Consider the following 14,295-nt stretch of genomic DNA (forward strand, 5'->3'; position numbering starts at 1 on the left):
TGCTCTCAGGATCTTACCATCTGGGAAGAAACACAGGTCAATAAACAGCTAACTAAACCAATGCCTCATCATCAATTTGAGGGATACTATGAATGAAATGGCCAGAGAGCAGTAATGCAAAAATAGAGCAGGGCATCATGGGGACAAGTCCCACTGAGCCTGGTGGATGGGGGAGCAGGTGCAAAGGCCCCAGGAGAAGGCATGTAGCCAGTGAGAGGTGGGCAGGGCTGCAGCTGGTTGAGAGTTGGGTTTTAACTCGGGTGCGCTGGGAAGGGAATGTGATAGATGGGCCAGGTTTGTGTGGTTTGGACCCCACTCTGCTTCTGTGTGATTGAGGCAGGAAGTGGCAAGACCAGGAAGGAGGCGCTGGTAGGATTCCAGGAGAGAGGATGGGGTGGTGGAGGCGGACTTCAGAAATGATCTGAGACGTATGTGGTGGCTAGAGAAGAGGCCTTGAAACCGAAGGGATGTGGGGGCACGCGGGGGAGGACCACTCTAGTCCTGGGTGCTGCCCTGACATGCGTGCCCTTTGGTTTTCCAGGCATCTATCTTTTTTCTTTTAATTGAAGTATAATTGATTCATAATTGAAGTATAAACGTTTGGTGTACAGCAAAGTGATTCAGTTACATATATTCTTTTTCAGATTCTCTTCCACTATAGGATTTTACAACCTATTGAATACAGTTCCCTGTGCTACATAGTAGATCCTTGTTTATTTCATATCTCAGCATGTTTCTTATACTGAAAAGTAAGCTAGATTTACACTGGCTTTTTTTTGGGAGGGGGGTCTTTTTAGGGCCACGCCCACAGCACATGGAGGTTCCCAGGCTAGGGGTCAAATCAGAGCAGTAGCTGCCGGCCTATGCCACAGCCACAGCAACACTGGATCCAAGCCGCATCTGAGACCTAGACCACAATTCACCACAATGCCAGATCCTTAACCCACTAAGTGAGGCCAGGGATCAAACCTGCATCCTCATGGATACTAGTCAGATTTGTTTCTGCTGAACCACGGCAAGAACTCCTACACTGACATTTTAAATGCCATCTTTTATCATGTGCTAAAAACTTAGTTTCTATATTAAGTTTGCCCTGGGATGGTGACATGGTTCAGGAAGGGACACTCTCAAGGTGTGGGGTGGAGCAGAGCAAAGGGCTTTCTGACCCAGCCCTCTGGGGCTGACTAGCTCTGCTGTCTTGCTGGGCAGATTTAAGAAGCCACAGCACTAAGCCTCAGACCTCCCCTTCGTACGTGGGAACTCTCAGTCTGCTTGTGAGAGTGACAGAGGATAACCCACAGCAAGTCCTGGCCTACAGCACAAAGACATTAGACTCTCCCCTCTCTTTCCTTCCCCTTTATGGGGGTGAGAATGCCCTTAAGACGTCCTCTGAGTGATGGAGACGAGTGGTCTGAATCTGTCTGAGGGGCTATAGATCCTGTGTGGGGCCCTAAAGAGTCCATGCACAGCATGAGCTCTACAATCACCACCTTCAGCCCGTCAAGGAGGGTTGCCAGACAAAATACAGGATACACAGATAAATGTGGATTTCAGATAAATGACAAATAGTCTTAAAGTGTTAGTATATCCCACAAGCTATCTGGGATACACATACGAAATATTTTTCACTGTTTATCTGAAGTAACATTTGACTGAGCATCTTCTACTTTTTTCCCCCCCTTTCTATCAAGCAAATCTCTACTTTGGTTAGGTATAAAGTGATTCTCTCCACAGTCCCCTGAGGTGTTCTAACTCTTCTCTGTCCTGGAGGGAATGTCTCTCAGCAACCTGGTTCTCTACTTCTGTCTCTAGTTTCTCTGCATATTTCACACACACCCTCTCCCTCTCACCGCGTTAATATATGAATGTCCAGTCTCCTGAGTAGCACTCTGTTAGGTCTAGGGTTATACTCAGTGGTCAGAAAGGAGGCTGCTGTGAGGTCTGCGTGTGCACGTGGGCCTGCTGTGCTCACCTGTTAACATGAGGACTGTGTTAACCACGTCATCAGGAATGCATCTGAAAGCTTTCTAGTAGCAGTGCATTAATGGAAGCATCCACATTAATGGAAGCTACTTAGATCCTATGAGTAGAATCAGCTACTGAATAAACTGAAAGAAAAACTTTCAGTTCATTCGGTAATCACTGTTATCAAAAGTCAAGGGTTGGAAACCCTTTGTTTTAAATCACACTACATGAAAAGACTAGAACGTGTGGACCACAGTTTCATCTGTTCAAATGTGTCTTTTGCACACACTTAGGAGTTTCTGTTCCCAGTTTCAGTGCTAAGGGTGAAAACGGAGGGAGACAAACATCCAGTTAGTTCCATGAGCATCTCAAGCTGTGTCCACAACAGGACAAGGAGCTTGGTCCAAAAGGAAAAGCAATGCACCAAAAAGGTTTGGTTACTAAAACACTGCCAGCTGAATTTAAAACACTTAACAGTCGATTCACACCCTGGCACAAGCTCATTTCCTCACAAGAATCAGACCAGCGGCAGACCACAGTTTGAAGAGCCCTGATGTGGAAGACCCAGAATTTTATCTGCCACACCCACACGGTCAGTAGAACAATACAAGTGTGGAAATTGCCCCCTCATGGCCATTCTGTGGGCCATAGCTCCTCCTATTCCCTTGCAATAGAGTCACAGATATTTTTGGCATTCTAACAATCCAACTCCATCTAAGTATCTATGACAACAATCGCGCGCCCAGTTTAGAGAGAAGAGGAAGTGTGCTTACTCTTCTTGCCGTAAGTCATTGACGCTGCGGTCCAGAGAGATCATGTCACTTGCCACCATGTTAAATCCAAACTCTTTAATGCTGGCTTGAACTGCATGTTTGAGTTCTGGTCCCAAAACCACTGGCTTGGCTTTCTCTCCAGGGCCACCAACCACTCCATGAGGCTCAGGCTCTTTGGGTTCAAAGTTCCCGAGGACCCCTGGGCGGAGCACAGGATCACGGTAGCTGAAAGTCTGAGGCTTAAATGTGAGATACTGCCTCTGCATTATGTCTTTCTGGTTATCTCCTCCAGCGTGGCGCTCTTGTTCATGTCTGGCCTTGTTTTTTCTTCTAATAGACTCTAAGTCCACTTCCACTCCTTCAACATGAGGCCAGGGCACCACGGGTTTGAATCTGTCATCCCCGGGAGCTAGTCCATTGGCCCCTCGGTCAGGCATGGCATTATTAACAGCTCTGTCTTCCTACACAAAAGGGAGGGGACATACAATGAGTACATGAAGGCAAACCACAGCAGAGTTTATGAAACCCATTTTCATGTTTTAGAAAAAAGCTAAGGCAACAATAAAACGGTTTGAAATGTAAAACAGAAGATGGCCAGGTATCAGGACCTCCCCTCAACCGATACCAAGAACAGACCCTTTCCTGGCATTTCCAACCCCAAAGCGGGGAACGGATGCATTTTCCACCTTCCCCTTTATAAACGTAACTCTGTCAAATACCCCATATCAAGCTCAATCCTCAAGCAATGAGGATCTAGGACCTTTGGCTAGAACAGACACTTAACAGCTCATGCTGTACAGTGCGGTTTTCCCAGTTGTCTGGTGATGATGCACGTGACATCTGTCAGTCACACAGCACACACTGGCCATGGTGTTAGATGTCCCCATCTCTAGGCTGGCTTTGTGCTCCAAATGGCAGAGGAACAGGGCTGGGCTACGCACTCAACAGTTCCGATTCAGTATTTCCTACTCAGAGAGTTCAGCTGCATTCACGACTATTTAAAAAAGTTCTAACGACTGTAACCAAATCCGTTGGGGCTTTTAAGCCACACCCAGAACCTCGTTGGCCCCATTCCGGGGGTATTTCAGGGAAAAACAGACTCTGCATGTATGGCTAATGCGTGATGGCTGCCTCCCTTTCTGTCTGGATGCTCCTCATTACCTGAGCAGATCTTTCTGTCAAAAACCTGAGTGTTTTTGTTCCTGGGACATATATACAAAGTTTTTGCTAAATTGGTGCCATTCCTTACACAGAGCCATGTTTCCTGATATTAGCATCACCTCAGTGGCTTTAAACATACTTACGTCTGCATCCCATCCCTCAGACACTGTGATTTAATTGGTTGGGGGACTTGGAGATTTGAAAGCTCTCCAGTGATTTCAGTTTGCAGCAGGCTTGGACTGACTGCCTCCAGCTATAACCAGATCAGGTGGCTATGGACTGGGTGGGCACAGGTGAGAAGGTCAGAGCCAGAAGTGCAGAACCACTGTTTGCCACTCCCCTCTTACCAAGACCACCTGGTTCCTTAACAGATGCATAGTAGACCTAGTATCACCCAACTGACGTTTTCCTACAGTGTTGGTGCCATCTTGAAAAGTAAAGTTAAAAACTTTAAGGAGTGTGGAAGTGAGGCTCTCGGTAGGATGTAGACATGGGCTTTGCTGTCTATTGGAAGTTTATTTAGAGAGAAAAGTCTCCTTGGAAAGTCAGCTAACTCAAATGTGAATTTGGCTGATGTTGAAGGTTGGGTCAGGGCTAACCAAGGATTGATGTGAGAGAGTTCAAAAACAAATTTTTAAAACTTATCCCTTCATTTAGGGAATACTGTAAGCATACGATATAAAATTCAAGGGACCCAAAAGAGGACACAGCAAAAGGCAAGTTTTCCTGCCTTCCCTTTGGGAGAGGTGCTCAGAGCATTTTCTCGTGAATCTTTCTTACAGACCTTACATGCATGTATAAACCTACTCGTGTATGCACAGTAAGAATTTTTTTCTGAACATGGGCCATGGATTTTAATTGGCTCATTATTTTAAAAAGGAACCATAAGATCTTACACAACCAGTTCAAAGTGAATCCCAACAAATATCAAGAATACTGCGAAGAATCTACAAATAGATGCAAAACTGGTAAAACTGGTCAAAATCCTCAGGGCAATAACCAACTGCACCTCTCAGGACACAATTTCCATTTCAATGGACAAGACTTTCGCAATACTGTCAGTTTTCTATCATTTACAGGACTGTAAAGCTGGATGAGATAATGCAGAAAATTGAGTCAACTAATGTCCCCAGTAATCTTTTTGGTCCATTTCAAAGTTTTTCCACACCTGTTCTCCTGCAACACAAAACTATAAAATACAGCACTCGGCCTGACCATATAAATGTCATGCCTTTCGTCAGACACACATCACAGGTAGGTAAGCCTTCTGATCATCACACACCTGAGCAGCAGGGACAACGCTGAAGCCTAACCTGGGAGCCCTCCTAGGGGTCAGAGTAAGTTGACAGGAAGCAGTCTCGCCAGAGATCTGCAGCCATGAATCACTGAGGGTTTGGGGAATCATCCCATCCTAAGGAAGGAAGCCAAGCACAGCTCTGGCACAAAGAGGTAGGCACCAAAGCTGAGGGGTGATTTTGGTGATGAAAAGTGTCCTTTCCTCCAGTTTAGCTCCTGGATCTTTCCAAAGTTATACTTACGTACCACAATGTCATAATAAACAAATGAAAACAGAGGCGTCATTATTAAACTCTAAAGTATCGGACTCAAGTTCTTGATGTTGAACCAAGGACGCCACTAAGAGGAGAAAGATGTGGTCCCCACTTCAACTTTTCCCATCATGGCTCCAGTGAACCAGTAATTGGGAAGGTAAAGAATGAGGGCGGGAAGTGACAACCGGTACAGAAAGGAGACTCAACAGGCCGTCAGAGGTCAACAGAGCATCCACTGTGGCGCCCCATATTCCACTGGGGGAAACCACTTATTGGAAGGATGTGGAATATGGCAAGATGTAAAATCAAGGTACCCAAATCGTGAGACACATGCTATGGTTTAGGTTGGCCGGTGTTGATGTAGTAAGACTCACAAATGTAAATGTTTCTCAAATTCACCCACCTTAAGAAGAGAATGTTTAATAGGTTCAAACTTCATGCATATCTTCCTCCAAAAGGTGTTCTGATCGTTCCCTTGTCTAACCTTTCACTGCTGGTGCTCTCTAGAGATCTGACAGCAGGCTGCCTGTTGCTCCTCCTCACCCTGGGCAATCTCCTTCTCTTCCAAGCCAGGCGGCTAGGTCACACCCATCATGCCTACACATTTCCTGCACCCACATCACACTTTTCATCCTTCTCATCTCCAGGCCTGCAGGCACCTGCCTCCTGGCCATTTCTACTTCAATCAACCTAAACTTAAGACACCCCAGACTGAACTTACACTTACCCCACATCACAAACCTGCTTCCAGGACTGTCTTCCCCACCTCAGGAACGGTAAACAGCACCCACTCACTGATCAAAGGTAAAACATACATTTTCATCCTTGGCCTCATGTTCGGACATCCGATTAATCACTGACTCTTCCAATTCAGAGCTTGTGTAGCTCTTAAATCTGGCCATGTTCTCCAAACCTGACTGCTTAGGCCAGCCTGGTTGAGGCCAGCCTGCCTGAAAGATTACAGGAAGAGGAATAACAGGGTTCTAAGTGCCTCACATGTGGTAACCCACTGATTCCCAAGACTGAGGTCCATGATTGCCAGACCTATTGTACACACAGAACAGCCAACAGAGGAGCAAGCTGATGTTGGGATCAGGCATGGCAGGGCTGAGACATGCATCCAGGCAGGGCCTCACACTCCAATGCTGCCTCTCCATCACCTATCTGCATAGCAGCCACAGTGACGTCTCTGAAATTCAGGTATGAACAGGTTCCCCTCTCTGCTACAGCTCCATGCTGGCCCTCTTCCCTCTAGGACACCAGAGGACCCTCTTCTCTGGGTTTATCGGGTTTCTCTGGCTCTCCCCAAACACACTCCAAGCCAGAGTCAGTTAACTTCTTCTGTAAACAGTCAAGTAATGAATGCTCCTGACTTTGCTGCCGTTCCAGTGCCAAAGCAGCCACAGACGCATGAAACTGAAAGGGTTTGGCTGTATGCCAACAAAACCTTATTTACAAGGATAGGCTAGCGGGGATGATGTGACCCTATCCCCTGCTCTGCATTCTAGGTCCCCTGAAAGGGTAGGGACCTGAGCCATGGGCTGCAGCACTGCATTGCCAGCGCTGATCCTGGCATGCAATCCTCAGTATTTGCTGAATAAATGCATGAATCCTATAATTCCTGCCTGGCTTGTAAGGGAGAGTCTGAGAAAGAACCGGAGAGAATGCAGAGTAGGGACTGAGAGAGAAGGGCTTAACCAGAGAGATCTTTCCTGGAAATATTTATGAATTCAGCAAGAAGTCAGGACTTTATATTCTCTGCACAGGACTGAACTCTTAATAGTGCTATATAATAGTCACCGGAAAAAATGGAATCTGCTCACTTCTCAAAGCCTTCATGTCATTAAATCCAAAGGCAAGAGCACATACAAGAAGTGTGTAACTCCAAGTCAATTAGGAATAATCACATCAAATCTTAATGTCATATGATTTAAAGGATGGCTATAAAGTGTGATACTCAACCTCCAAAAGAGGAAAACTGCACACTTCTCCTTCCTTCCTAAGGCTGAATGGGAATCTAGCTGCCTTTGTGACTGACTGGGGTTATGATGCCTTCATAGGTACCAGCTGATTTCCTACACAGTCAAAGCCTGTGAATATAAAACTGTTGACTAGAAATGGAAAACTTAATCTGTAGATAATCTTCTAAGATCAGTAAGTTCACAAAGGTGGAAATGTTCTGAAAAATACAATCACTCATCACCAGATGGAAATTCAGGACTATCAGAAATCGGGTCAGACTATATACTTTACATCTCACAATTTACAAAGTTCCCCTCACCCCCACATCAGGCTTCCGCACCATATTTTTCCAAGAAGGTCATGTCTCGGTAGAAGTGACAGGAATATAAAGGGATTCAGGGCAGATGAAAGCAGCATAGGCTTGGATCTGAAAAGAGAGGTGAGTGTGGAGACAAGCTCACGGTAATGAGCTCGTGCAGACCAGGACCCCTTCTCCTTTGGGAAGTGCCCACCACTAACTGCCTCCCACAACTCAGCTGTCACACCACCAGAGCCAAAGGCCTTACAACATACAGGTCAAATGTAAATCCACCCATTGATAGAAAACACCTTTTTTTTTTTTTTTTGTCTTTTTAGGGCCGTAGCTACGGCACATGGAGGTTCCCAGGCTAGGGGTTGAATCAGAGCTGTAGCCTCCGACCTATGCCAGAGCCATAGCAATGCCAGATCTGAGCCGCACCTGCGACCTACACCACAGCTCACGGCAACACCAGATCCTTAACCCACCGAGCGAGGCCAGGGATCAAACCCGCAATCTCATGGTTCCTAGTTGGATTCCTTTCCACTGGACCACAACAGGAACTCCAGAAAATACCTTTAATTAGAAAAATCACATCAGCATCTTCTCCAGCTTGCTCACTCACCTAAAAGGAGCCAAAGGAACAGAGAGAGCAGTAAAAAAATAAAGTCAACGAAGTTCAGAAGAAAGGGTGTGCTTGTACGCTGGATGCCCCCAGACTCTCAACTGTGGCAGGATGAGGAGGAGTAGGGGTACCCTGGGTCAGCACCCAGGTTTCCCTCTGGTTAGCTCGAGCTGGATTCTGAGTCAGCCCATCCCCTGCTGGCATCCTGTGCTGATGGAGGACCATGCTCGCCTGCTCCTTCAGGACTGAGTTGACTGCTTGGGAGTGGGTGGCTATTTTGGGCTTGGGAGGTGGGAGTGGGGGGGGGTCAAGTAATCTGTTTAATCAGGGCTTAAAATAGATACACCCAAGATTAAACAGAGACTTCACCAGTGCTTGAATATGGAGGATATCCTCTCAAGGAAAAGGATCCTATTCAAGTACATTTTTAAGGCTGATGCCTCCTTTGGGAACTAAGGCAGAAGTGAAGATAGAGACGGGTGCGGCTTTATCCATAAGAAAAAGCATTACATTCCAATAGGATTACCTGCCAAAAGAAACAGACTGACTCAGGAAGGCCCCCATTCTCTTCTTTTTTTTTCTAAGTACCGGGCCAGGATATAAAACAAAAGGGGACAGAATGGAAAAAGTAGCATGGCTGACATCACAGTAACTGCCCCATCAAAACAAATCCAGGTCAGCAACCCCACAGCATATACTGCACCCAGGCTGGTAACCACCAGCCACAGGGACTCAGACTCATTCCAGGGAGGGAGCAGCACGTCCCTGGACTGTTGGGAATAGCTTATTACATCAGAGCTGCCGATGCTGTTGCAACTAGTTACCACTAGTTATATTAGTTATGGGAAAGGTAGTGCTCCACTCTATGATGGAAAAGAAACTGGCTTTGCATCCACTGTCTGACACCACTGCTGGGCTTGGTTTAGGTTAGCATGTTCAGAATCCAAATGAGCTAACTAAAAACATTACTTTCTCTACAAACCTAAAGTTTGAATAATCTTTTTAGTTTCTTCTTCAGATTTGAATAAATCATGTCTGCAAGTGAAATTTGTTACTTTATGGAATAAAGAGACACAACAAAGTCTATTTAAACATGAGAAAGTAAATCTGCTGGTGTTAGCCCTCTAGGCCAATTTATCTTGCCAATGGTCTCCTGCTAAATTTGGTCCTTGTTTTAATTTTAAGACAGAAATAAAGCAGATTCTAAATCAGGTCAGAAAACTACCAGATAGTACACAAGAGGGAATAAATTAAAAGAAGAAATGAGTGAATAAAGGACCAAAATACAGGTTAATGTCTATAAAAGGGTTATCCTTTTACAAAAAACTTTTATTTGTGAGACATTTAATGGCTCAGAACAAAGTTATTATCACAGACAACTAACCATGAGTTTTATGAAATATGCAATCTAAATACAGTTATGACATCCAAATAATTTTTAGTTTTCAAGCCTTAGCTCACTAACTGAATCACATACATATTCTACAGGCTTAAAACAATATTCTTATTTTGAATATTTTTTTAAGATGTTTTGAACTAAAGTTTAAAAATCAAACATAAGTACTAAACAACTGATCAATAAATCATTCTGTAGTAGATTTCAGGGGATTATGAAGCTAGCATTTGTCCAAGTTTATGCCATTATTTCAATGGTAAGAGCACAGACGTCAAGGCAGTAAATGCAAGGCACACCAATGTCACTTAAAAGCTCATCTCCCACAAATAATAAAAGGCAGATTATAATACCTCTTAGACATCATAAAAGGATATAATGGGTAGATTTTAACTGTCTGTGTTGGAAGCTAAGCAATTACTGAATTTTAAAAAGAAAGCTCCTAAGTGATATTTCATTATTTTAAAAATAACATATAATAAATTACACAAATTTTTTAAATAAAATTGTCGGAGTTTCCATCGTGGTGCAGCAGAAACGAATCCAACTAGGAACCATGAGGTTTCGAGTTTGATCTCTGGCTTCGATCAGTGGGTTAAGGATCCACTGTTGCTGGGAGCCGTGGTGTAGGCTGCAGATGAGGCTCGGATCTGGCTGGCGTTGCTGTGGCTGTGGTGTAGTCTGGCAGCTATAGCTCCAATGAGATCCCTAGCCTGGGAAACTCCAAATGCCTTGGGTGTGGCCCTAAAAAGCAAAATAAATAAATAAATAAAATAAAAATTTTTTAAATAAAATTAAAACTTATTTAAAATAAAACATTGTCAACATTTCACAGTAAATATCCTACCACATTATTCCAACAAGATGACTTAAGTAAAAAAACAACTGGAGAAAGAGTGAGGGAGAAAAAGATGAAAGCAAAACAAAGAGAAAGACGATAAAATAAAATCTGTGAAGATTTTTAAACACATGAATAATTTATGTATGCAATGGAGAGGGAAATATACATTTAAAAGCCAAATAGCTTAGCAGGATAAGATGTAAGAAATTAACCCTGTTGAACAGACCCTTCAAAGGAATAATCACAGCATTTCATCAAATGGACAAAGGAGGCCCAATGGGAGCAAAGCTGATGGAAAATGAGGTGGCATCTGCTGTCTGCCTGCCCACCCCACACTGTGGAGCCAGCTCTCGGCCTGTGCCCATCAACCCAACATTCCCCAGAAGGGCCAGGACTCTCTTCATTCTCCTGTCCAGAACAATCCCAACATCAATCCCTGCACCGCACTGTTAAAAACTTTTTTTAAAAAATCCAGGGACGTGCTTATTTAATCCTATCCTTTCTTTTTTTTTTTTTTTAGGGCCGAACCTGTAGCATACATATGAAGGTTCCCAAGCTGGGGGTCAGATCAGAGCTGTAACTGTTGGCCTACATCACAGTCACATAATGACAGATCCCAGCTGCATCTGAGACCTACATCACAGCTCACGGCAACTCCAGATCCTTATCCCACTGAGCAAGGCCAGGGATCAAATCCAAGTCATCTCGGATCCTAGTAGGGTTGGTTAACCACTGAGCCACGAAGGGAACTCCCTATCCTTTGATTCTTGTTTCCAACAATACACTTCCTAATCTAATACCAGCCCAGGCCTAGCAGATGGTTTAATGCTTAATGCTCCCTCACATCCGGCAATCCCAGAGAAAGCACATAATGATTTCCAAATCCTCCTGAAAATGTTATCGGAAATTATGTCACCAACAGGATCATCAATAATTCTTAGGACATTAAGGAAAACATTTTACTGAGGGAGAGCAGAATGAGGTCAGATGTAGTATTTGTGTCAGAAAGCATATTTGTAATACCCTTTTGAAAGCAGAAAAAGCAATGTCCTATTATCCCTTTAGGGAGAAATTCAAGAGTGAACACGGCCCTTCCCCCATGAAGTGTTCGTACTTTCTTCAGCTGGAAATGCATGAAACAGCTTTATCTCCAGTGCTTCCTTGCTTTGCCCTGCAGCCTGGCTTTCATTATAGCTCATAAAAAAGTATTGCAATATGGGGCAAAGACATACATTTTGATTAGCATGAAATAATCTCTTGCAATTTTGAAAACAACAACAACAAAACACCTCAAGAAAGAAAATACTTTCGACTTTTCAGGGTGGAATATATCCTTTTAAACCATGGAACATTTACTACCATGTTGTGACTGGAAATCCATTTTAGAAGGAGGCAACAAGGAGATGTAACTATGTGAGGAAGAAAAAATACATTCCGAGTAGACCAAGGTTATACAGGTAATAAACTTTCTGACATTTTACTTTTCAACAACAGCAGGCCTGCCCTCCAGAAGGAACACTTATCCAGGGAGTCTCCAGTGTAACAGTGTTACTTGGCATTCAGGTTCATACTTATATGCATCAGTAAAAGATAAAAGAACTGTCCTTCTAGTTATCCAAAAATTTATTACACATCTACCACCTGCCAGGCACCTGCGCTGAAGAAGGGCAAGGCTGTTAAGAGGCTTGATCTCTGTTTTGAAAACACCCCCAGCACAGGGATGGTGGGAATGGGAGAGAGGTGGGGGTGCAAGTGGGGCTTGGCAGCCACTAGAGATGGAGCCAGTGGCACAAACATAAAAAAAAAAAAAAAAAAAAAACAGGGTATATTCAAGGAATTGTAGACAGTTTGGTGTAAGGAGTGGTGGGGACTTATGGGGAGTTGGCAGGAGATTAAATGCAGGCTGTGCCTCTAAAGACATGCAAGACTTTCCTCTGAAACTTGAGCTTTAAGCAGGAGCTCTGGAGCAGAGCTGAACTCTGGATCGAGGACTCTACTGGAGCAAATGAATGTAAGAGGATCAAGATATTTTCAGAGGAATGAGAGAAGAACATAGAAATGAAATACTGGAGAAAGCGATGCAGGAGAGAATTTCAAGAAGACAGTGACAACAGGGCCAAAAAGCAGGCATGGTGTTGAATTAATGAGAACCCCAAGGCCAGAGGTGCAGCTTGGTTCTATGACAGGACCCACTCCCTGGCCCTGAGACACACAACACTGGCCAGGGCCCCGGAGCCTGGACCCAGGGACCTCAGGACCCCTCGCAGTATCTCCCACCCAACCACAGATGGAAATGTCCCATCATCAGGTTCTAGAGGCATCCTGAGGTGCTGCTGTTCTGCCCCAGACCTTCCTGGGAAATGTCCCAACCCCTGCTGTGTGCCGGCCCCAGGGACATGGAGGTGGGTAAATGCATCCCTGCTCTGAGGGCTGTTAGCCCAGGGGGAGACACATGATCAGCCCATCACACATGCCAGGCATGGGCGAACCTTTGGGGAGGGCTGGTCTAACCTATGAGGTTGGAAGGCTCCCTGGGAAGGAAGGGCTACTGGAGACTAAGGAGGAGACACTAACAAGGTGGAGAGGAGGGACAGTGTCCAGGTCAGGATCCTTTCCTGTAAAATCCCAGCGCCAGCCTGGTGCCCATGAGGATAAAGCCTGGTCCTAATAATCAAGCCACACAAAGCCACCTGGCAGTCTTGTAGGTCTTACCAAGATCCTATTTTCAACAAATTCCTTCCACATCTACTTTTTATTAAATTCTTTTCTCTTTTTTTTGGGCCATGACTGGGCCATGCAGTTCCCAGACCAAGCCAGGCAACAAATCCACACCAACAGCAGAGACCCAAGCCACAGCAGTGACAATGCCAGTTCCTTAACCCGCTGACCACTAGGGATCGCCACTGCACAGGTACTTTCCATGATGTGTGTTGCTAGGCTTCTAGAAAGCTAAAAGGCAGTGATGAACTCAAGAAACATAAAATGTCTTTTTATAAACATATTGTCAGTGGTTCTTTGCCTGTTTAGGGTCACAAAGATCTGAGACCCTCTCCTAGAGGGAAAAATACGAACTGTAATTTTGTTAAGTTCTTTGTAGAAGCATTTTCTGTATATATCAAAATTCTTAAAAACACTCCTGTGTTCTGACTACAGAATTTCAGAAGTGGGAATGTATTCTAGGGAGATAATTCTAATTACAGAAGAGACATTAAGCATAAATGTTCAGTGCAACATATACCAGCAAATATACTAGAAACAAACAGAATGTCTTTAGGAGACTAGTCAAGAAAATTATGCTACATTTACACTACAGACTAGTACTTAATCTACAAAAATGTCTAAGAAAAATAATTCTTGTGGAAAATACTTATAACGTTAGTATTTTAGGAGTAGGACACACACATTGAATATGCATACTGCTTACACCATACAAACTCAAATACGAGATGCAAAGCACAGAAACGACTAGAAGGAAAGTGAAAAGTAGTAGCTGTCTCTGGTGGTGAGACTAGGTGATATTTTTCTTATGTCTCAATTTTCTTAGTTCCTATACTGAACATATGTTTGTATAATGTTTTTTAAAATTGTACAGCTTCCTCTTAAAAGTGTTTTTAAAATGATTTACTGGTCCATAACAACACAGTTCATACAATAACCTGAAATTTTTTTTCCATAAGGAGGTTCTACATCACAGTAAGCTATAAAGTTTGTTGATTCCCAAAGAGGT

At 44.1% G+C, this 14,295-nt stretch overlaps 1 protein-coding gene across 9 annotated transcripts in view; it reads right to left on the reverse strand.

Moving 5' to 3' along the window:
* Nucleotides 1-14,295, reverse strand: part of GALNT7 (polypeptide N-acetylgalactosaminyltransferase 7) — a 120,703-nt gene that overhangs the window by 56,234 nt on the left and 50,174 nt on the right. For 6 of the 9 annotated variants that reach the window (XR_014826521.1, XR_014826522.1, XR_014826523.1 and 3 more), the window contains exon 2: nt 2,739-3,199. The exons of the other annotated variants lie outside the window; for them this stretch is intronic. Coding sequence is in view for 2 of the 6 variants with exons in the window: in XM_021072437.2 (XP_020928096.1) it covers nt 2,739-3,199 (461 nt within the window). In the remaining 4 variants the exon portion in view is untranslated. The remainder of the gene's footprint in view (nt 1-2,738; nt 3,200-14,295) is intronic. 9 annotated transcript variants of the gene reach the window in all.

The sequence above is a fragment of the Sus scrofa genome, chromosome 14, assembly GCF_054392235.1.
Source record: "Sus scrofa isolate SSC_HxYL_T2T_F1_AM1 chromosome 14, Sscrofa_HxYL_maternal_Yorkshire_Landrace_v2.0, whole genome shotgun sequence".
Classification (NCBI taxonomy): Eukaryota; Metazoa; Chordata; class Mammalia; order Artiodactyla; family Suidae; genus Sus; species Sus scrofa.